Source organism: Colius striatus, chromosome 9 (genome assembly GCF_028858725.1).
Source record: "Colius striatus isolate bColStr4 chromosome 9, bColStr4.1.hap1, whole genome shotgun sequence".
In the NCBI taxonomy this organism is placed as follows: Eukaryota; Metazoa; Chordata; class Aves; order Coliiformes; family Coliidae; genus Colius; species Colius striatus.
In genome coordinates, this window is record NC_084767.1 from 30,725,356 (window position 1) to 30,749,578 (window position 24,223).

General features: G+C 44.6%; 1 protein-coding gene and 1 pseudogene across 1 annotated transcript in view; one reads left to right on the forward strand and one right to left on the reverse strand.

The window, feature by feature from the left end:
* The window catches only part of TMEFF2 (transmembrane protein with EGF like and two follistatin like domains 2), a 138,524-nt gene extending 125,185 nt beyond the window's left edge, over window positions 1-13,339 (reverse strand). Inside the window, exons 1-4 of the mRNA XM_062002495.1 lie at window positions 12,959-13,339; window positions 11,433-11,542; window positions 4,373-4,502; window positions 1,612-1,638 (exon numbers count right to left, since the gene is read on the reverse strand). Coding sequence (XP_061858479.1) covers window positions 1,612-1,638; window positions 4,373-4,502; window positions 11,433-11,542; window positions 12,959-13,133 — 442 coding nt within the window. The 5' untranslated portion in view covers window positions 13,134-13,339. The remainder of the gene's footprint in view (window positions 1-1,611; window positions 1,639-4,372; window positions 4,503-11,432; window positions 11,543-12,958) is intronic.
* Window positions 13,340-14,810: 1,471 nt separating this feature from the next.
* Window positions 14,811-24,223, forward strand: part of LOC104563819 (testis-specific serine/threonine-protein kinase 6-like) — a 179,619-nt pseudogene continuing 170,206 nt past the window's right edge.

Sequence of the window (24,223 nt, forward strand, 5' to 3'; positions counted from 1 at the left end):
CCACTCACAATTGTTGGAGTGGATATTACAAGACTTACTGTGATGACATCCAATATTTATTACAGGTTTTACAACAAGACTGTGTCTAGTAAAGACTGATATAGTGACAACATTTACTTGGCTGGATTTAGCTTCTTAGGGCACATAAATATACTTTTGTACTTTAAGAACAGCCGTGGCTGCCTACTAAATCTTGAATAATACAAGGCAGCTTTGTAGACCTTTAAACACATGCACCAACTTGGTTCTGTCTCCTTCACAAATCTACTTCCTTACTACCCACATAGTCAGTCCCCAAGCTCGCCTTTGTCAAGCTTAGGTTTTAAAACAGTTTGGAAATCACACTTTTCAATTCCTATGTTTTTTTTTTAGTACAGAGTTCACTACTTTTGCAAGCAGTCAAGTTTGTTTCCCGACCTTCCAAGTTATAAAACAAACTGGAAATCTTATCTGTTTTGCTTGTTACATATATGCTGAATTTTGTGCAGGTTCATTTGAAAATTGATTTAATGGCAGTATGTGTAAAAACCCTATCATAAACATAAGCTAGATTGTAGATTTCTGTTAAGCCTCGGATGAGGAATTTCTTTGGTGTAACAGTTTGGTATAACCAAACCACTTGTGTTCAGCTGGTGTAACCAGCTGTAAAACTGGTAAAAGACGAGACCTGCTGTCTGTGTCTTATGCAGAAAGCTGGCTCAGCTCCTGGTGGCTGGCTGAGCTGGAGGAGCCTAGTAGCATCCCAGCTGACCTTGCCCTTACCCTGCCACAGGGCTCCTAGAGCTTACTCAAGGGGCTTGGGTAGAATAACTTTTAAAGACAGCCTTCCACAGGCACCAATAGTAGTCCTGGTCGTCTCAGCCCCCAGAGAGGCCTGAGCCACCAGCCCCACCAAGTAAGTAGCTCTCAGAAGGCACATTCCCTGCCCCGAGGTAGGGCGCTACCCTGACTCAACACTTATGCTTCCAAAAAGGATCGGTTACAAACTTTAGGACCAGTGTTAAAACAAGCAAACCCATAAATGACTGCACCTAGGAAACAAAACCAACCCAACTGAAATACAAGTTCGCCTATATTTTACAGTATGCCTTGTATGCAGCAAAGAGTTTAGACTATTTCCATGTTCATTTTGCTGCTGCTGTTCCTATACACATTGTTCTTATACACATTGTTCTTCCCCTGTGACATTTCTTCATATCTTTGAAAGAGTGCTCTCTGTTACCGGAAAATATTTGGCTTGAAGCCTCCAGTGGGGAGCCAAAAGGGCTCAGCTCATGTTTTAAAGACAAAAGAAATATTATACTAAACATAAAACAAATGAGTGCAACTGTAACAGTAGATGGAGACAGAGCTCCTAGCACAACCTATGAATAATTCCAAGTCCTATTGGAAGTAACACAGCTTTCTGAATTTCCCTAGAAAACAGTATGTCATTAGTATATTCCAGTTTGACTAACATGCAAAATAACACTTTTTTTCAGAGAAAAAGCTAACCAAAAGACCACATGTAGTGTAACAACTAAACTGCAAAGCACATCCACTTAAATTCTGAAATTGTGAAAGACAATGTGTGTACACATAAACACAGAGATACTAAAAGATTGTACTTACCTCCATCTCCAGATCCTGAGCCGGCATCTGAGAAAAAAAGACAGAAAGAAATTTATATTCATGCACTACAGTATGCCCTGTAAGCATGCAAAGCAAGACCATTTGGTTAAGTGTATTACAGTGCACCGTATGTTTGATGTCATCTCTGGGTAAATTACAGAGATCTAATCCGAATGTAGTTCACTCAAGCTGTCTTTCTCACATCTCAACTCTTTATTTCTTTAAAGTCTCTGTATCAGACAAAAATAACATAAGCCCTAGAGTGCTATAACATCCTCATAAGCCTCTGCCTCATTTTCTTGTACTGAGACTGATAAAGCTTTCTTCCCAATAGTAGTGCAAAGTTACTTCACTTGGCCACTACTACACCCTCTCCATCAAAAAAAAAATTTTAAACCCATCTGTTTGAGGGCAGACCAATTGGAAATTTATGACATTAACTTTACAGAACAGTCACATCTCATCAGATAACTAGCTGAAATCAACTATTGAAATTATTATTATTCAAAGTCTTCAAATAAATTATTAAAATGACATTTTTCTCGAAGTTGCTGCTGAGTTTCAAATTTGAGTACTTTATCTGCTTCGTGTTTTGTTGCCCAGCAACAGATATAGAAAGTGCAACATCACAAAATAGTCAAGCCTTGAGCTTCATTACAAAACTTTCTAAAAAAGCAAAGTACAAAAATGCACACACATGTACAGATCCACAATATAATCCATAAGAGATGTTTCTTTAGCAGGGAAGGGAGAGAGGTTGTAATTCCCTCCCCCTCTTTAGTGGAAGGGTTATCCATTTGCTAGCATCAAGACTAATAGAATCTGGAAAGGCTGCTTTGGTATCCAAGTACCCTATGAACCATTGGATGTAATTTACTGACAGTAAGGTCTGGTGGATCTGAACTGGTTTATACATGCCATTCTCATTCAAAGTTTATAAAAGGAAAATATTTATTTAAATAAACTTGTCACAAGAATAGCTTGAAATGGGAGATTTGCACAGCAAGACTGCACAGAACAGATGCAAAAGGCAGATGGAAAAGGGAACAGAAAATGACAGTATTTTCCCAGTGACCATCTCTTGCATTTCTTGACCCGATCTTGATGCTTGTTCCCAAATGAGCTACCAAGGTGAGAGGTAAGATATCTTGACTGCAATGTCTTCATGGTTCTGGGAAGCACTGATTTTCCAAGTGTGTCACGTCTCTCCCACAGAGAACGTCTGCTATCACCCGCCTCCCACAATGAAATACCATATTCTCCGACCTCATGTCTCTCCTGCCCCTACCCTTCAATGACCAGACCCCTGTGGTCATGGCCAGGAGAGCTGCTTGCTGCCAGACCTCCCTGCAGCCTCTCTCTCTGCCCCATCCCACACAGAAAGCCTCAGGTACACACACACACAGCTCCTACCTTCTCCACTAAGCCTCCTCCTTGGAAGAAGGAAAAAGAGGCCAAATGATCAAGACTTCAGGAAGGCCCTTTTGGAATTTTTAACCCTTTCTCTGTTTCTGAAATAGACAATATGTTTCAGAGAGAATGCTTCCAACATGGCTACTGCCAGTAGGAGACAAAGTTTAAGAAAAGGTGTAGCCATGTACTAAAATGAACCCTTTAATCAAAAAGTTTCAACAAAAAAATATTAGTTGCTGTACTGAGAGAATTTACTAAGTTGAATAAATCTCACACTACAATAAGCTTTGGTCAGCCTGAGCTCCATTTAATACGTATTTATATACAAAAAATTTGCAGCCTGTGGGGTTTTTTGGTCTTGAAAATTGGCAGGTAACAGCTTTAGAGAAAAACAACATTTCCAGGGAAAGATTATTTTCTCTCAGGTGAATAGAACACAAAATTACAGCACTGTAAAAATTTGCACTTTTTATTGACTCCTCCATCCTCAGTCAAGAAAAATTCTGCTCTAACTTCAAAGAACTCTCTCAAGAACAAAGATTTACTCCTCCTGCTCTTTTCAAGTTAACTTCACTGCCCACCTTCAACAGATATTGAGCACAAAAGAAAAACATAAAGAACTCCTGCACGTAAGTAATGCAGTTTTCTGGACTGATTTTGCTCATTCACCTTCCGTTTCATAAAAGCAGAGACACAAATAGCTCACCATGTTCAGAGTTAAGCAAAGATGGCTCAAATGCCAGACAGTTTTCACATACGCTTTTTAATGAATTCTTCCAGCAAGTCCAGAAAAAATCCTACTGCAGAGACTTGTTCATTAAGTGTGTTTTGGGCCAAATCTTCAGCTGGTATAAACTGGCAGGGTTCATTGTAACCAGTGGTCTGTTGATTCATACCAGCTGGGAATCTGGCCCTACATGCCTAAGGAAAAAACCTAAGAAACTGGATTGCAGGCAGTAATGCTCCAGTTCTATCTCTCCAAATTACAAATTGTGGTAATCCAGATGCCCATTTATCAGACATCTGCTCATTTAATCTGCTTCCAGTTACTTGCTGTAACAGCTCACAAGTGTAAGCAGTGCAAAGGATGATGAGGAGTACAAGATACATATTAAAAAAAGAAATCAACTTGTGTACTGCATTCAAACTGTACCACAGACTGTGTGCCATATACTAAGTTAGTTAGTTAAAAGGGAAGGTCAGCAGCAACTTCTTATGGCTAAGACTGCAAAGAATTAACCTGTAATGAATTCAAAGCGGGGATTCAAATGGCTTTTGTCATCCACAGGGTATTTTTATTCAGGGGCATGGCAAGGTCTGCAGGCACCCCAGGGTGTGTTATACATACCAGTTGCACACGATCCTTCAGACACCAGGAGTATTTCGCTCTGCTGCTTGCAGGCAGCCTGTTTCAAGTAGCATTCATTCTGGTAGGTGTCACCGTTGGAGCCGCACACGGGCACGTAGTCATTGTTACACTGATGGGAACAGGCAGAGAGCAGCAGCATTAGTCACACAAGCCGGGTGGTCTGGCATCCATTTGGGTGCCTTCCTGCCCCTTTCTAGTATTAAAACCCTAGGGAAACAACAGAGAGGGAGATACTGATCCTCCTGATCACCTTTACAGCTACCAGTGGAGAGGGAGGGAAGACTGTCATGGTTTATCAAGGAGCAGCTTTTGCATGGTAACAGGGGGAGGGGGTTGCAGTGAAGACCTGGTAAAGAGTTTTTGGACTCTCCCCCGGCTCCTGGGTTCAGATCCACCTCCGGCCCGGCTGGGCCAATCTGGCGCCTCTGCCATCACTATTTAGGGACAGGAATTTGAAGTGCTGGCAGGAGGTGTAAGAGTGGTACAAGATGGAGTCAACCACGCAGACACTTCAGGAGGAAGGAAGGAGAAGCAATAGACCAGTGATTCCTCCACAAGCCGTGGTGAGAATGCAGCTGTACCCCTGCAACCCATGCAGGGCCATGGCAGGACTGAGAGCCACCAGCAGCTCCGTGTGAGTGCATCCGGACAGGTGATGGACTGTGTGGGGAGGTGGTCATGGCCCAGGCTGTACTGGAGAGCCTGTGGGCCACAGAGCAGCCCCACACGAGAGGCAGAGAGGAGCTGCAGCCTTTGGGATAAATGCACTTTGGAGCAGCCTGTGCAGGGCTGCCATGCGTGTGAGTTACCCCACGGACTTGCAGGGAGGACTGGTGTGGAGTTCATCCGTCCTGAGGAGGGACAAATGGCAGAAGCTATTGGGAATAAGACTGACTGAAACCCCTACTCCCTGCCCCCCTGGGCTGTTCAGCGGTGGGAGGAGGTTAAAACACTGGGATCAGGACTCTGAGCTTGGGAAGAGTGAGGAGAAGGTGTTAAAGGGCTGGTCAGACTCTTCATTATTGTACCACTCTGCGTTGTTTTATGTTTGTTATGTTTTGGGGTTTTATGGTTATGTTTTAGTTGGTGTTGCATTAAATTATTTTTCTGTTTTCTTCCCCAAACTGAGTAGCCTGGTCTGTTTTGTCCTGGACCTTAGACGGAAAGTAAACTCTCCCTGCCCTTTAGCAATCCTCAGGTCTTTGGTACTTGAGGCTAATTGTGGTCTTTTGTTCCCTGATGGGTCTAAACCACGACAAAGACTTTTAAAAAAGACAAAAAGCAGAGAAGCACAAACCAGACTTTTATGGAAAAGATAATTTGGATGGGCAAAGTGTTCAATAAGTGCACCTGAGGCCTCTTCCCCGCAGGAAAGAGGTGGAGGCATTCCTAGAGAAGGAATACAGGCACGGGAAAACTGCTTCTCGGGTCTGCAATAGCGGCTCACATGTTCCCATTGGATGGCTACAGACAAATTGTAGCAAACAGGCTCTTGTTTCCCCTCCTCCTGCACTCACATACCCTCACTGGTACAGAGACGGTCATTTATACACACATAAGCACATGCTTCTGTAACTCTCTATTTAAGTATTTAACTCTTTAAGTACTTAGCTATAATTACAACTGATTGGACAGAGGGAAATTATTTCTGGGAGACCTATGACCAAAACTCATCCCTCCTACAGAGACTCCTCCTGGCGAGCTGCTGCTGGGATGCTCCACCAAGGTCCAAGGTGTCCCTAGGGGTATGAGCAGGCAGGAGCAGCAGCAAGCTCTGCCACTGTGACCGCAAACCCAAAGTTACTCATGCCGTACACCCCACCTTTGGCTCCAGCTCCCACTTGGCTCTGCAAACTACCTGCTTTGTTCTCTCTACTACTGAAAGACAGCTTTGTCCTCTCTTGTTCATTTTAATAAAAATAATTCCATTTTATAGTGAAAATTGGGCAACCTACCGGGTGCAGTTATCGTAAGATAATCACACTCTGAGGCTTAGAAATGTATTTGGATGTACCCTGTACATGGTAATTATACCAGGGATATGATTATCTCATGATTACCGTATTCCTGGTACGCCTCATTGTTTAATTATAACAAATTGAATGATCACAATTATTATTTACAAATGTTCATCTTCACTTAAATTCAAGTAAAAATTAAAAAGAAATTATACTTCTTATTTAGCTGTATTGTGCCACAAAGTGTCTTGAGGTGTGTTCGTAAGGCACAATTGTAAAAGGCAGAACAGAAATTCCAGGGATACAAATATCAAATGTGCTTCAAAGTGAATGACTACAGAAGTGATTAACACAAACAATTGCAGAGATTGTGTTAATTGCAGGCCTCCACAGAGAACAGCTGCCAAGAAATTATTCATAGTTGGTCAGAGTGACATTTTGATTGGGCCAAATCAAATTACATTTTCCTTATGCATTGTATTTTTTTAAATCTTCCCAAGCTGCTGCCTACCTTCAGTGCTCTCTTCCCTCGGAAAAAGAAAGAAAAGCAGCAGCCACAACAGTCAAAATCCTCTCCTTACACTCCTAATGAGGGGCTCTCTCCACACAGAGATTTTAAACAGTTGATTAAAAACCATTTCTACGTTTCTACCATTATGTTCCAGATCTGAGCATGGTTTCATGTGGAAAATGCCTAATTCATCCAGAAGCTCAACAGCAATTGCTGAAGGTTGATCTGGAATACTTAACTAGACAATCAACACTTTTTTTCCTTTTTTTTTTTTTTTTTAAATGTGAGGGATCAAGTCATGCTTTCTTTAGACATACTATCTGCTTGTCACCCATGGGACACTTTGCCAAAGCAATCTGTGCAGAATTTGGCCCAAAGGACCTCAATAGGCTCCGTTACATGCAGAAACACTGTTGAATCCTGTTCCTAAGAAACACAGTGGCAAACTCTCAGCTGGTTTTGCCCAGAGCAAGAGACGATCTTTTACACTGACTCAGCTGCAAAGCTGAAAGGCCAGACAGCCCTAAGAGTGAAACCTCGATCCACCCAAATAAGTGACAGAGCTGTGGAGAGCTGGGCTCAAACTTCCTCCAAAGCTTGGCAATTTTAAAATGCATTTGAGAGATGCCAGAACTCAAGAAAGGATTAACTTTCCTGGCAGAAGTTTTCCCATCTCTTCTGTGGCTCCTGCCACACTCAAGCTTGGCTTCAGCCAGTGGAGGTACAGGGTACCCCATGACGAGCAAGCTCATGCACCCTTTATTGAACTGTGCTGTTCAACAATGTATTACTTCATCTGGTGCTTGCTCTTCCTACCACTGCCTTTAGACAACTAGTATTCAGATTGAAAAGGCAGGAGTCACAAGGAAAAAAAAATAACTGAAGTCTCCCAGATGGATCCTGCCTTGGTTTTCAGCTGGATGGCTTTGAAAGCCACCAGGAAACCACTGATGAGAAGGATGAGATATTAGTCACCAGGTTATTCCTACCCTGCTAGAGCTAGACTCTTACATTTGACCATGCTGAATCCAGTCCTCACAGCTCTTCACCATCACAAAATACTTCTTGCTAGTACTAGAGAATATTAGACATTGAATGTTAGTTTTGTCAGTCCAGCAACACAGGTTTGACATTGGTTTAGAGCTCAACAGACCAAGCCCTAGATTTGGGAATGATTCTTCATCCCTCAAGGAAGGGCTGATCAAGACCTCAGGGAAATCCATGTCAAAACTCTCCCTAAACCCAGCAGTATAGTGCCATACTGTTCACTTCTCTCTTACACATACATATTTTAAAAATACAGCCTTAGAGCAGAGAAACAGATCCAGTTCGGCCAAGTATCAGTCAATGGGTGCTTTTCCTCAGCACTAACAGCTTCGAGTGCCCAGTATCACAGTCAAACACAAACCAGCTTTGCAGGCGTGTCAAGTGCTGGGCACTGAAAGCCTAAGGTTTGTTCTCTAAAAAGTAACTCCTCCCAGTAACACTGTCAAAAGTCTGACCTACTCTCATGGATTATCTACTCCCAAAACACCATCTATATCTTGAACCAAGCAGCACAAAAATATATTCCAGAAATTTAATAAAAAGCTACAGGTTGGGCAGGTGATGTTCCAGCTCTACAAACACTGAACCACGTGACAGATTCAACCCACATGAAAACAGGACTCCTGCTTCACACAGAAAACAGCAAACATCCACAGTCTTGGTGACTAAAGACTTGCAACAACAATGGAAATATCCTAGTATATTTTTGGCTATGTTCATGACATCTAAGAGGGAAGAGAACTCAGGCTGCCAGACCCATGGCTTTGGGCAGACAAGGGTAAAGACTCCAGCAAACCATGTCTCCAACTGCATGCTTGCTGACAAGTTATGTACCTTCTAGTGGTCCCACTGAGTTTGCTCTGTGGAGGGAGAGAAGGGGAGGTAATCCACACCCATTCCCACTGCTGGAGCCACTGGCACTGGCCCACTGCCTTCTCTCCCAACCAGCACCAAGGTCTTGGCTTACCCTTAACAGGGGACAGGTCTACATTGACTGACCAGAGCAGGACATGATGTTTTCCAAGAACACATCTCCTCGTGAGGAGTTTGTGCATGAGTTACCGTTTTGCAGTAGCGTATGACAAGAGAGATAACCAATATGAATCCCTTTCTTAGCACACACTTGCTGGCCCTTCAGGGGTGGAAGCCTAACTCAGGTGCTCCAACGCAGTCTGCTCACATTCATCCTTTTAAATAAATAAATTTTAACTCCATTTGGACAGATATGATGCATCTGTGATTTGTGTTTAAAAAAAACCCAAATCAAGACTGCAGCAGCCCTGCTTCCCACTTCTGCCTTCCCTGGCCCCCCAGGACACAGGCTGGCCAGCCCAAGACTTTTCAATGGTATGCAGGCAAAATTAGCTTTCCATCCTTGTTGATTCTCTCAAGCTGCAGCTAAAGCCCCTGGCAAATTCTGGGAAAAGTATAAAAAGTAATTACAGTGATGAGGACTCTGCTATTGATTTGGTTGCTATCACCCCCGAAAGCTGTCACTGAAACCGAGGACCTGAGTTCTGATGGAGGATCCCCTTACTTGTGACATAAATTGCCTGATTGGCTCTTCCTTACTTGGACAGCCTCAGACACAGCACTAGAAATTAATTTTCTACTTTAATGGTGTATCTTTTGGGCTTGTCGCATTGCTCACTGATGTTAAAAGAGTAGCTAACATCTCCTCAAGCTGTACCAAAGTGCACATGTTTGACTACAGAAGCTCCTGGCACTGCACTATCCTTTGCAGCGCTGGCACAGGATCAGCCACAGGTAATTTGCCCTCCAAGGTCACATTCAGCCCTGCAACTCCATGGAGGACTAAAACCAGGCCAAAGAGCTCTGAGCACTTACAAGGCCTGATCCAAAGGCCATTGAAACCAAAGATTACTGCCGATTTCAGGCCCACAATTGCCCAGCTCACTCTTCTGATCTCATTTACATAGTCATATATCAATTATCTGATTTCTTTAAATATGTTTCAATTGCCTCCTATAGAACAGCTCAACACATTTATAGTGTTCACCTCTCAAAAAGGAGACAACAGAGCCCAGACAGGTTCACTTGGCTTCATTTTCCCTGGATCAGCAGGGCATCCTGCCTTGGAAAAAGACAGTTCCCAATGTCTTCTTCCCTGCTGATGGCAACATCTCAGTTCACTCCTTCCAAGCTACCAGTACACTGCTTTCTGCCAAATGGCAACAGCAATCTGGAATCAAAGGCAAGACTCAAGTACTTTCTGTGGCTCTTTTAAGTTCCCAATGCCCACAGCATAGCATCTGCCCCAGGTTACCATCAGGCAAGTCAGAGATGTTTCGCTGCATTACGGATTTTTCTTTGAAAGAGATCTCAGACCAACCCTGAAATCACTGCACATGCTGAGCCAAGGCAAATGCTCAAAACAGCAGTCTCACATTGAATTTTTTATTATACACAATCTAGAAATGGAATAAAAGAAAATCACGCTCAATATGAATTCTCTCTCAACATGGGAAACACAAGCACTTCAGCAAACAACTCTCTTGCTATTACATAAATTTCCTTCTTTGTTTTAAATGAAGGAATTTATCACTTGGGTTTTCCCTCCAAAGACACATTGTCTCTGGAAGTGTTGTCAATTCTTCTCATGTCTCCAAGCAAATAATCTATCGAAGTTCACTAATAACTTAATCATTACAGATTTGGTATTATCTTTAACTGTGCACTATTCGGCCTTCTCTAATGTAAACACTCAAATCAGTGTTACAAGTTCCACGACTTCACAGATCCACATTAAAATACAAGAAACCACAGAGACATAGGCATACATACAACACGTGCTGGTACATGCTTAAAACTCCTATAATTTGTTCAGTTTTTATTCAGGTCATCATGTAAAGCACAGCTGTTTTCCAAGTTGTCTAAAACATATTAAATCCTTCATAATGGAATTGTCTGACTTGGAGAATGCCTGAGGTTTAGGTGTAGCTCCAAGAGGGAGAGAGAAGAAATAGAAGGAAAACTCCCTACTACTCAATAATAGCTTCCCTAAAACTATATAAAACCTAAAGGAAATTCATGATTTTGGAACAGAGGGATTGCTCCTTAATCGGTTCAGCTGCGCAGATAAAGAGGCAGAAGCATTGTCACTATGCAGCCCTTCCTGAAAATATTGCAAAAGCACATTACAGATCCATTTCTTTAACTAGATCAGAACTCCGAATATAATAAGCCACGATCTGTATCAGAAACTAATTAAGAAAGGACTTTAAATCCTTGTTAAAAGGACAGAGACAAAAAGTCAGAAATGCACAACCTGAAACTGCAGACCTGAAGGGACTTTTAAAGCCACAGCATCTGCATTTTCCCAGAGAAATTTGTCTTCCTGACACCAGTTGGTTCTCCTACCAGCTTTTACACATGCTGCCAGGTTTTCCTTCTAACTTCTCTGCACATAGAGAAATAAATTGACAAGTGATAGGTTGTAAAGGGAGATCCTTGATTTGTATTCTCATTAGTGAATTAGAGAACAAAATATCAATCTTCTTACCTTGAACTGACAGACACAAGTCACACTGTCTCCAATCCTTAAACATTCCCCTTCAAATTTACAGGTATTGGTGTCGCAAAGAAAGAGATCATTTTCTCTGTCATCGTAACCTCAAATGTAAAGAGAAAAAAAAAAAAAGAGATGTCAGCTTTGCTCTAGTAACAAGAGCAATATGGAGTGATTGCATTTTAATGCACACAGCACAATAACCTTGTTGATGAAACCACAGAGTCCAGATTTTCTTTTGTCCTTCCTTGTCCTCACTTGTCCACTTTTTCTCGTTTCTCTCTCAGTCTTTCTCTTAGTCCTTATTACCCACTAACTCATGTACTTTTTTTCTTATTTCCCAGACACGGTTTCCTCAAGAGTCACCCAGTAATGATGCTATTTCATGGCTATCGGTTGGAAATGTCATCAATTTACCCCCATGTGACCGTAAATATGTTGGACAAAAGTCCAAATTGAAATTTCTCCAGACCATGATGCAACAAAGCCCGCAATAATAAAGACAAACAGGCTGTGTGTTTTCTGTGATGGTCTGCCTGATCCCAATGAAGATTGATCACCTCTAAGTTAACAGAAGTGCAGGTCCCCCACAAGCCACTGAGTGAACCTAGCTCTCTGCCTTCATTTTCTCTAGGAAAAAAACCTTCAAATCTGACTTAAGATTCAGTTCATGAATACAGGAATTTCACATTTTGCTATCTGTCTTCCCACTCCAACAGTGTGCAGCAAGGTATTAAACAAAACAGCTGTATCAGACTCCAAACTCATTAAGATCTAAGCACATCGATTTTTTTTTTTTCCCAAAAACATCCGAGCGCTTTTAACCGTATTGCTACATGTTTAAAATGCAGCACTTACAGAGGAAACTCCCCCCGCCCCGTTCTAACATACTATGTGCGACGCACACATCACCCCAAGCAACGCGCTCTCTCTCTCTTAGAGAGCTGTAACAATCTGATTTTGGAAATACTTTAGATATCAGAGAAGGGCTGGCTGCTGACCTACATAGTAAACTCATCATAAAGGTCAGCCCGATATCACAAAGGTCAGCCCGACAAGAAAAAGGCACCAGTTTCCCGGTGTCCATACCCCGACTTGCTCTCAATCCGGCGCGCACGGAAGCAGCCGCCCGGAGGATGTGCGCCCACTGCCCGTCTCCCCGCTCGCCCTCTCCTGCAGCCACACGCTGTGCTGCCCCGCTGAAACGTGCGGCTGCGCTCCGGCGGGCCGCGCCGCGGGGAGCCGCACCGCGTGAAAGCCGCCCGCGGCCGCGGCGCTGCGCCCCGGCGGAGGGCGCGGCTGCCGCGCCCGGCCCCGCGAAGCAGGGGGCAGCGGGGCGCCTGGGAGCTGCGGGCGCGACGGGAACGGCGACGAGCCCCGACGTCCGGGACTTTTCGCCTTCTCTGTTCCCGCGTATTCAGCAGGACGCGGCAGCGTCCTCTTGAAGTTGCTTTCCCCGGGCTCGCCCGCGCAACTTTGAGCGCCCGGCGGGGCTGGGCGCAGGGTGCTCCGGAGCTTACCGGAGCAGTTCCAGCCGGTGGGCGTCTGGCAGTCACTTAAGGAGGTAGGGAAGGCCGCCAGCTTGTCGGGGCGGGCGAGGACGAGCAGCACGGCGGGCAGCAGCAGCCAGCAGCAGCAGTCGCAGAGCGTCCAGCCGCCGCACTGCCGGGGCGGGGAGGGCTCCCAGGGCACCATGACTTCCTAACTCAACTCTCCGGCGGCGGCGTGCCCCCCGGGCGGCGCGGCGGGCGGCAGGGATGGGCGGCAGGGCCGCTGGGCATCCCGGTGCCCCGGCTGGCGGCGGCAGCGAGTCAGCGAGCGGCAGCCGACTGCGGGAGCGACGCTGGGGCGAGCGGCGGAGCCCAGCGGGGCGGCGCGGGGGTGCGGGCGGCGGCGGGGCGGGGAGCGGCTGCCATAGGAGCCGGGCGGCGGGGAGCGGGGGGAGGGCGCGGAGGGGCCGCCGCCGCGCAGCCGCCGCCACCACCGCCTACCCCGCTCTGCCGCCCGCATCCCTCTGCGCGGGGGAAGCAGCAGGTCCCGGCCCGCCGCATCACGTGCCGCCGCCGCACCGCCCCCATTGGCCGAGCGGGATGCGGGGCCCGGCGGGCGGGGCCGGCGGTGTTGCTGCGCCCCGGGGCAGGGCCGGGCCGGGCCGGGCCGGGCCGGGCCGCGCCGCGCCGCGCCGCGCCGCACAGCACAGCACAGCATAGCACCGCCGCTGGGGCGGGAGCGGGAACCGCGGGTGGCGGGACCACTCTCGGTACCCACGGGCCTGGGGCGACCTCCGCCCCGCGCCGCGGGCTGCGGAGATGTGGCTACTTCCGACGGGGCCGGGTCTGCATAGCGCCCATACATGTGTGCGCCCATACATGTGTGCGCCCATACATGTGTGCGCCCATACATGTGTGCGCCCGGCACCCAGGCCGGCGCAGAGCCGCAGGTGGGGGGCTCACCTGGGCGCGCAGGCTTGCACATACGTGACCCCCCCGCCCCCTCACTGCGCACACATGCAAACGTCCAGGCGCTGCTGAAGTTACTGGCCGCGTTCCCCGCTGCCGATATTTAATCACGCGTGGATGCGACGTTAGGGAAATGAAACACCACATCACGGCAGGTGGGATCTGGAGTAGGGGCACGGCCGGCAAGGTAACGAGGGGAAGAAACAGACACAACAGGGAAAGCATCGGGAGAAGGTGATCCTGCCCTGCCTCAGCAGGTAGCGGCTAAGGGCTTGAGCGGGCTGCAACACCATTCCCGCGACGAAGCCAGAGGAAAAATGCACCATCACGGCGGCACGGAGCGCTGCTCTGCCCAGCGCACGCTCGGAGATCGCGGAAGCCCTGCCGCCTCCCGCCGCCGCTGCTCCACGGGGCTGCGGGGGCCGCCTCTTCCCGCTGCGCCCCTCGCGCTGATTCCCTCTTTCTCCTCTCCAGGGTTTTTTTTTTGGGGGGGGGAGGCGACGGTCAAGATGGGCGATGGGGACGCTCCCGCCCTCTCGGGGCGGCGAGCACACAGCAGCAGTTACCCTTCCACCCCATATCAGTGCTTTCCGCTTTGCGGACGGCGCTCGGAGCCACCAGCCCCGGCTCCTGCCCTAGTCCCGACGCAGCGTTGGGGGCGGCTCAGCTTCACCCCCACCTCCACCGCGCATCTCCGGGCTCGCGGCCGCTCGTCCCCGACCTCTGGGCGTAGCAAAGGCAACAGACACCTGCAAGCTGAACGGGACCCACTCACTCCCCTGCTCGGCGCTCAAAGTGCGGCAGCGCGGCGGGAGGCGGCGACCGGCATCTGTGGCCATGGACTAAGTACACCGGAAAATAAAAGAAATCGGATCAATTTGTCCAGACGGCAACAGGAAGGCGCTTTCTAGGCATGGGCGCTGGGTGCCCACACCGCCGGGGCCCGCTCCGCGGACAGGAGAGCCCGCCCCGCCTCCGCTCCCTCCCCTCGCTGCCGGGCGCAGGTCGCGTGTCCTGGTGGCGTCCCGGGCGAGCAGGGCCGAGCCCCGGGGGCGGCCACGGGTGGGAGGAGACACAGTATCCCGACAGGACAGGGGACACCCGAATGAGTGCGAGGGTGTTCTGTGGAACTTTGCTTTTCCCAAAAGTATGGCCTCCTTTTCAACCCCTATCAAAGATTTAGGCCTTTTTAAAAATGGTAGCTGACTTATTTCATGCAACCACGCTTTGAGGGGTCTACACAAATCCATGCAACACAGTACTGCTTAGTATCTCTTCACTTGGGGGTCCAGTATGTGGCAGCCAAGGAATATGTTATGCTCATGTAATTCCTATCTAACTTCCCTATAAGCTACAGCAAAGGTTTTCTTCTGCTTCCTTTCTGCCTCATCCATCTCTGCCTGCTGCCCACCTGCCACTATCTGTACTGATCTCTGCCCACCTCTACTCGAGAAGGCTTTGCTACAATTAAAGAGTATCAACTTGCACATTCCGATATATGTGCTAAGGCTCTGATGAAGATCCACGCAAATCTGTGTGCTTATTGCTTCCTATTGACTAATCAAGCCCTAAGCACCACCTAGTAGAAAAGAAATATTAATTTTTACTGCCTGCTAGTGGTTGGACTGAAGCTTATCCTTCATCACCCATGGGCTTACAGAGCATCTGCCAGCTGAGCACCTGATGACATCAATTTTTTCCTTTCCCTTTAGCTCTTTATTTCACTTTTTCATGCTATTCTGTTATTCCATTTACTTTCAACATTCTTTCCATTTCGCCTATCACTTCTTCCTTTTTGTTTTAATCTTGTTCCTCTTTTCTCATATTCATTATTTGTTTCTTGTTGAAACTCAGCCTCCCATTTGGCCGATCACTGAGGTACTTAAAAATGTCCTGTCTGGCCATTTATTATACCACAGTTACACAGCCTCAGCAGGGGAATGTCCTGCTCACTCTTCCTTTCTTCTTCCCCCTTCCCTGGTTCCTCTATGCGGTCTCACGGCTCTGTTTTTCCCTGGTTACAATTACCATGGCCCACAGTTTCTATTCCCATTCCATTTTTTCTTCCTTTCCTCCACCTCCTCCCTTCTTCCATCCCAACCCCCCTTCATTTCCACATAACTACAGATCATAAAGGCACCACTGGCCTCTTTATTTTTAGACCTGTTTAAGCAGATCATACTGAGAATGAAACTGTTAGGCCAGTCTTTCCAAGCCTTGCAGCCAGGCCATCTCTGATCGGTCTCTCTTGTCGCTATAACTCACACTCAAAATGATACGCAAGTGTATCTGGCATTCACAAAGTATCATTAAAATACAGCAGCAGAAGCTCAGCTATGGTCCGTGTTCTCCCCAGAGTGCTGTATAACACTGCAGCGACTGAGTCTCAGGCATACAGTTCTGACTAGCATTTACCCTGCTTTATTTTGAGCCACTCAGACAACAGGCGCTGTCTGGGAAGACAAAGGAGCCCCTCTATTTTTATACTTGTTTTCTGACTTTGGCGTATGGAAGCCCCACCAGCAGTCCTGTAATTGTCACAACATGATGCTTGAACTATGATGCTGTGAACCTGAAACTGTCTAAAGGGCAATCTGCTTAAGGCACAGTATTATTGGTTTGTTTTGGGTTTTTTTGCTGTGATTATCACTGGTGTCTTCTTTAAAAAGCATTTTCCTTGTTGATGTGAAGACTTTACTTACAAAACCATCTTTTTGATAAAAACACATCTGTCAGTGTTCCAAAAGGGACAGGTAAACCCATGAGCCCCATTTCTCCACTAGCACCCTCTCTAGCAATTTCTTTTGAATTATAGAGCCTGAGATAAAATCATTTTTTCATGTAGTTCCTAGCTCCAAAGCTGCCCTGTTAATCCAACACCGCACACACTATCTCATGGTAACACATTCCCAGCTATACTTCAACACTTAGGCTAGCTGGCACGGGCATTCTTGTACTCCCTGATGTTCTCATCCCATCTTGCCACTACATAAAAAGTACTACTTGTAAGCCACATGATGGATTCACTACCATGCAGTCAGCGTTATGCTTGTGTGATGTATAAATGGTGACCAGTATCTTCCCAGGGAGATATTGAGTTCACAACACACATTATGGCTCACCATTCTCCAAGTACAAACCAAATACAAAGACTACTAGCCTTTGTTGTGGCTCCTCGTGGTTATTTGGTCAGCTCCAGTACTAGATAAGCACCAAAAGCCGTATCGATCCTTCTTGGAAGGGCCTTTCTAGTACGTGATATGTATTAAACTTGCACAGTTTTGAGATGCTTGCACAGTTTTGAGATGTTTATACTACACAAAAAGGGCAGAGGAGAGGCCTAAAGGGCAGTTGATACTAATATAGTTTTATCCAATGCACACGATCATGACACATGTACCAATGCTAGGAGATCAACTCCCACATGAAAAGCAGCTGATTGAGATGTTTCAAGTGCTCTGAAGGTCTCAAAGCGAGGGCGGGGGTTCTGTCCTGCTGTGCATGGCACTTCTTTAGCTAGGACAGGGCAGCAGTAGCCAGCAGCTGAGGCCTGGGGATAGACTGCATCTGATCTAAATCCCATTTAGCCACGTCTGTGAGTAATGCCTTCTGTCACTGTGCTTGGCTAGGAGGTGGTGTACAAGTGATGAATTATGCAACCTCAGTTAGTCACACTTGTATTATATCTCGGCTGTGCTGCTCTTGGAAGCCTGCCGTTTCCCAAAAGTTTCTCAGAACCTGGGAGAAGCCAAATGGTGCAGATGGGTACAGTGAAACCTCCTCAGCAGTACAAGCTATGGGTACACAAAAATCATTCTCTTTCTGCCCTGCCTACCCAAGGACTCTAAAGCTGAGTTTGCAGATCCTGATCTTTAAGATACATATTATGGCCTGTATGTGATGTCTCTAGAAGCCCTAGGAAGCTGGAGTGTCTCATCCCATGGAAGAACAATGCTTATTTAAGATCTGTGTATCTTTAGGCCTGGTTTGACCAAAAGTTGGCAGACTTAGCCTACACACATGTTCCTATCAGAAGGTTGTGAATCTCAAGCAGATTTTTTGATCATCTATTTTTCATACGTGCAGGAAAAACACACATGGCTTCACTCAAATGTACAGGCAGTAGGGTACTCTTTGTCTACATGCACTTTTACAGATTTTATACAGCTTTCAGCTAAATCACATATCTCCAATGCAAAGTGTACCACTTTTGGATATCACATGGATTTTTAATGCTCTGAGGCATCCTTTGGGTCTATAAACAACAAGTAGATTACATTCATCTATATGTTGGACTTTTTTCCACCCTTACTTGTGAGAGAAATATGGCTCTTATTCTTCACTTGAACTAGTGTGTAATGCAAGTACAACTCATGGCTAGTTATCAGAAAAGTCTGCTATATTTTTCATTGTAATTAACTGCTTCAGAGCAAGACTCCTTATGTATTAAGATGAAGAAAGGTCTCAGCTTTTCCTGAAAGACAACCTACCTTACAGCAATGTGTCTCACACTTTGAGTTTTGACTGAAACACTCCACTACTTTGGTGACCTTTTATGTCAAAAAAGCTGTCCTGTGTTACACATTACTTTCAACTGAATGTGCTGGCACATGCCAAGAAACAGAACAAAGTATTGCAATATATACTGGAACACTATTTTGTGCTGCTCCATTCATGAAAGTGATGATAGAAAAAATTATACAAAGAGCACAGGAAATGTGAATTAATACTGTGATCCTTCTACCTTCAATTTTAAATAGATGGATTGAAATACAGGGATCCTAAAGATTCGTGCATCCATTTATAGTCCACTCTAAATTTTTAACATTTCATGTAGCTTGTAGGAGAGGGTGTATTATTTATATAAAGTCATGGTTATTCAGCAATGTTTATTGCTGAAGAGCAACCAAATGTCTTCAAGGGAGAAGAAGAAACTCACAACTCTGGTTTACTACCAGGGTTAGCCAACATAACAGTCTTATTTCATGATTGTTTTACAAAGACCTTTGCTCCTACAAGCACCTTTGTAGCACTGGGCAGTTTGCTACTAGCAGTAGAAATCACCTCCATCTCTAGGAACAGACAGCACCACAATGGATCAAGTGGCTTGACAGCTCTTCAAAGAATCAGACACAGAAAGAAGTGGTAGTGGTGGGGACCCAGTAGTGATACCTGAGCTTTATTTTTGCAGCCCTATTTCCAGCACAGTACTGAATGAGATGCAGAACTGGGACCTGCAAGGAGAAAAGTTTATCACTGCTCTAAGTTCTGTATGACATCAGTTTCTCGGCCACATAAACTATTTCTTCTGTCTGATGCAGTGTAACATCCATCTCTTGTTTCCCATTGTTTTCCTTCTCTATCTTTGGGCTCTTTTGCCCAGAGTTGTTTTAAAGACAAAGAGCATAAAAGTATTACAATGAGAAAGATTAAGTGCAGTCTTAGCGTACTATTGGTCTGTCTAGCTACTCTTTCTAGCTACTTTAGCTCTGGAATTGCAGTGATTGCTTTTCTTCCTAGTAGGCAGTAAAACTGCTTCAATGAAAAATAACTTGGATATATAAACCATCATTTTCAAATGGCATTTCTCAGTCAACTTTTAGGTTCACCCTCTGTGAGGTGAATCTTGCAGAAGTTACATTTATTTCACTCCAACTGACCACATGGAATCTCTCTATGTAGATACAATTCCTGCAAACCACCAAGGGGAATTAATAGTTTAACCTAACAAATCCCAAGCAGTCTGACTTATGTACCTCTGTCTCCATGAGACAGTGCTGTCAACAGAAACACCTGAACTGAGTCTGTCTGTGAAGGAGAGAGAGCCTAACTGCAGACAGATGTAGTACTGATCAACTACAGATTTAATAACCATTTCTGTTTGTTTTCAGTAGACCCTTGAGGACAGGTAGATAGTATTGCTCAGCTATTTAACAGATGCAGCGAAGGAGGAGTGCCATCTCCTGCAAGATGGACAGCATTGCTGAAGACCCCTGGAAGACACTACGCACTGTACCGAAAAACCTCATATGTATCCTCTGACATGTACCTAAGAGCAAGAGATCAGAGCAAGGTTATAGTGGTGCTTTCTGTGTACTCTCACAGGCAGCTGAAGGCTGGGACTGCTCAGGGACAAGAGCTAGTGTCTCTGAGGTTAATAGCTCCTGATATTTTTTTTCCATGAATTTCCCATGAACCACACAAACATATGGCAGCCAGGAGGACCTGTGGTCATGAGCTTCACATACCCTGTGAGAAGGTAACTTTCTTCAACTTGGCACCTGCTAACATAATTTGATACTCCTACATCATGTATTATGAAACAATAAACAATCATTTTGTATTTAGCCCCTGTGCCAGCACATATCTGTAAGATCTGCTCTGTGTCTCCTGATATATTGCTAAATCATTCTAACAGATAACAGCCTGTCTATGCTTTCCTTATGCGTATGGATGGAGTCCTAGCATCAGTGTCCCTTCTTACGAGAAACATCAATGGGCATTGTCTGACCATTGTGTGCACTGGTAGCATGAGCATCCCTGTCACAGTAACTGGGTACGTAGTATCGGTATCACAGCATGCACCCAAAGACCTGTCACACACAAGGCTTTTGGGAGCAAAGGGCGCTTCTGTGTCTCAGGTGAATATCAAGATATGCGTGAATGTGGACTTCAACTTCTCTGTCATGGCATTGTGACCAAGCAACTGTGGTAGAGTGGGGGTGTGGTCTGTTACGCTAAGGCAGTGAAAGGCTGATGGGCAGCCTTCATCTGGTCTGTCTCAGGTCAGAGAACAAAGGGTCATGGGAACATTTCTGATTGTTCTTGGGAATGAGACACCAATGAAAATGAAGTGTAACAGAAAAAATGCTAAGACACTTGAAGGATTTGTATAGGAAGGATTCACACAAGGATCAGAAGTCCTTTTTTATGTGTATGTGTGTGTGTAAAACTTTCTAAGGAAAGTTTTCTGCACACACACACACACACACACACACACACACATAAAAATTCATGATTTAGGTACTACAAAATCAGATTCTCAGTCTGAGAAGGGAGAGGCCCAGAAGAGCTATATTTCTGAAAGTCAGGTCACTTAGCATTTTTTTTTTCTACCTAAGGATCTGAAAGAGATGTTTTATCAATAGCAACATCCTACTCAACAGACTATCAACAGCTAGCACAGAGATGATGTTCTAAGAAAAAACTAATATTGTTTCCCATTTAATGTATTTTGTGAAGCTACACTAACCTCATATCTGATTTGCAAGATATCACGCATATATTTAACTTTGCCTTAAATGAAACTAAACAGCAATATGGAGAAGCACTGTAGTAAACTGAAAACATTTCATTTCCTATCATGTAATTAATTTTTAATTGAAAATGTCATTGCTTGTGTCTTTTTTTTATGATCAGTCAGGCAAAAGTAACTATTATTTAGAAATTATTTGAAGGCATACCAACTCAGAACAGTAAAAAATGCAAATGAAGATGCTTCACTAGCTAAAACATTGATGTCAAATGATACATATAAATGGGAACTTGAAAAAAACAACTTGTAAAGTAAATCCAGTAGAGCTCTATAATAATAAAGAGACCCTTGCTGGCTTTAAATTGAAAGTTTAATAGCTTCCATTAAAAAAAAGAGGAATTAAAGACAAAGTGTAGTCCTAAATACCACTATCTACTCTGAAAATGGTGGCACAAAATAATTTTTCATAGGTCTGTGATACGCATAAACAGAAAGCATCCCAGATACTCATTGCCTGATGCACAAAAATAAAACTGCCTTTGCATATGCTGATACTGGGAGATCCAAACTGAACGTAAATGAGATATCTTCGCACTTTTGATATCTGCAAAGTTACTCATCCCTCTCTGCAACCTCTCAACTTTTTTTTTTTTTCCTCTGATGATCCATGTCTTTGTTGACTCTTCTCCACTCCCAGACTCTGTCCTACAGTGCTTCTAGCCACAGCATGCACCCTGCTATCCAGTGGTCCCATGCTTCTGGGAGAAGTGGTGCCTTCTGTCACAAGAAGCCACCATAGTTGAGTGTCCAGTAGTGTCCAGTCCCAGCTGGGCAGACTGGGAGGAAGCAGGATATGACCAGCAAAGGCTTTTGCTTCCTATGGGAATGGCACACACTGCCTCACCACTTGTTTTTCTTTTGCTTCATAAAATGTGCTATGACTTCAGAACAAAGTAGCTACTGTTGCAATAAATTGCTGTGCAGGAGAAACACATGACAGTTGTGAAAAGTTCTCTGCAGTCCCATGCCATGCATTAGCCACTGCCTCACCATACAGCTGCAGACAGGGCATGGGGGAGTCTTGTGGTATTAGGTTTCTGAGAGATCCCTTGCAGATAATTCATGAGCTTAGACTGTTTTAAATAGTTCTTATTTATATCAAAGCAGGAAGATGTAAAATCTGTCATGTGTCAGCTCTGTAACTGAGAGAGGCACATGGATACTAGATAAAATGCCAGTAGATGGCTCTCAAGATATGAGGCCTGTGGTTTTCATAGGACTGAGACAAGGTTATTGAGTAATGGCTGCTTTGCTGCAGGCCGGGAAGAAAATAAATTGTATTTGGAGAAGGTGAGAGGACAGAGATTGCATGAAACTGAGGCATCTTCTCTTCAGAGCTGCCGTAAAATATCAAAGACTTTGGCTTAGTTATTTTTTGATAATTCAAGTAAAAAATGCAACTCCCTTTCAGTAGAGCATGCTTGAAATTCCCCTTTAATTCTTTAAATGAGATTTAAGGACTGTTTAAGCAGACTGGAGAAAGCTGAGAGAATACTTCTGCATTACCCCTGCTTCTGTAGAGGAAAAAATATTGCCAGTCCCAGCAGGGTTATGTAGTTAATAAGTTAGATTATCTTAACTGAACAGTTGAGCTATGTCTACTTGGAGTTGATTTTCCAAACATATGCACTAACAACCCTAAGGGGAGAGGGTCCAGGAGTGAAGCTCAAAGTTAGCAATTCTGCAGAGGACTGAAATGAATTTTTAGTACTGTATGAGTGCAGCAGATAACATTTAATTGCTATTTTTGTGTTCTTTTTGAGAAGAGGAGAGAGAGAGAAGGGAGGAGAGAGAAAGGAGGAGAGAGAGAGAAGGAGAGATAGAAGAGAGAACTAATTCTTAATCTGGGCAGTGATTTATATCCCAAGCCTAAGTTTTGTGAATTGAGCAAAAACAGATAAAAAAAGCAAAAGCAATCAAATTCTTCGAGCTATTTAATCACTCCTAAAGCAAGGGAGAGGATTTGTATAACATAACTTTATTCAAACAGCTGTCCATGTAGTGTATGAACTAGAAATTCTGCTTGAAAAATCATTCAAATTTTAATTAATTTTGTTTCTGAATATGTTTCAGATGCAGTTTTTCCACATAACATGTCCTGAGGCCTATGCTACCCAACTGTGATATACACTCCAGTCTGTATTATTATACTCCTCCCATTTCTTGCTTTCATGGCAGGGACAACTGGAATGATTGCTGACTAAATAATTAGCCAAGGGAATGCTTTCTCTATATGTATCTGTACTCATTAGGCTAGTGAGAAAATGTAGCTTACTTTCATAATGTCTTTCCCTATAGGTACCTGGCACTTTCTGGGAGCAAAGTAGAGAGAAAATGTAATTGCTGAATCTTCACACACTCTCTATTAGACTGATGTTACCTTTTTCTCTTAATCTTGTCTGACAAAGGCAGCTATACAAGTGAAGGTGTAGAGCTGCTGCTTCCCATTACAACAGGAAAAGAGAAATGCAGGGTTGTAATATTTTTCCCCATCAAGCAATAGTAGGAGCACATAGAATATTAAAGTATCATAAAATATAGTAGAATAATAATACAGTATAATTGTCATACACAGTGTGCCAAAAACACATACACAGCCACAAACAAAACAAGGGTGAAGGTACAAAGCATGTACTGACACTGTCTAATATTAGGAGTGTCCTGAGTGACCTGCCATCCTTCTATGTACTTTGGAGGGACAATGCTTTCTAATTTCAGGTCCTGCTCCAAAGTTTGTGTGGACGTGTCTTTCCTCTTCCTCTCTCCTACCACAATGCTACAGAGAGAATTTCTTTAAAGTAGCTGGGTTAGTTTTTTCAAGTAAGTTATGTGTCCCACTTGTTTTGCATGAAAGTACTTCTTGTATTTCAGCCTATTTAAAATTTTTTTTAAGAAGACTGAACTTTAGCTGAGAGGTTGGTCTGCTTTATTTTGGTTTCTGCACCTGTCAGTCAACCCATGCTAGTCTTCAAAACCTTGTATGAAACTCTGCACTCAGATTTAAAAAAGAA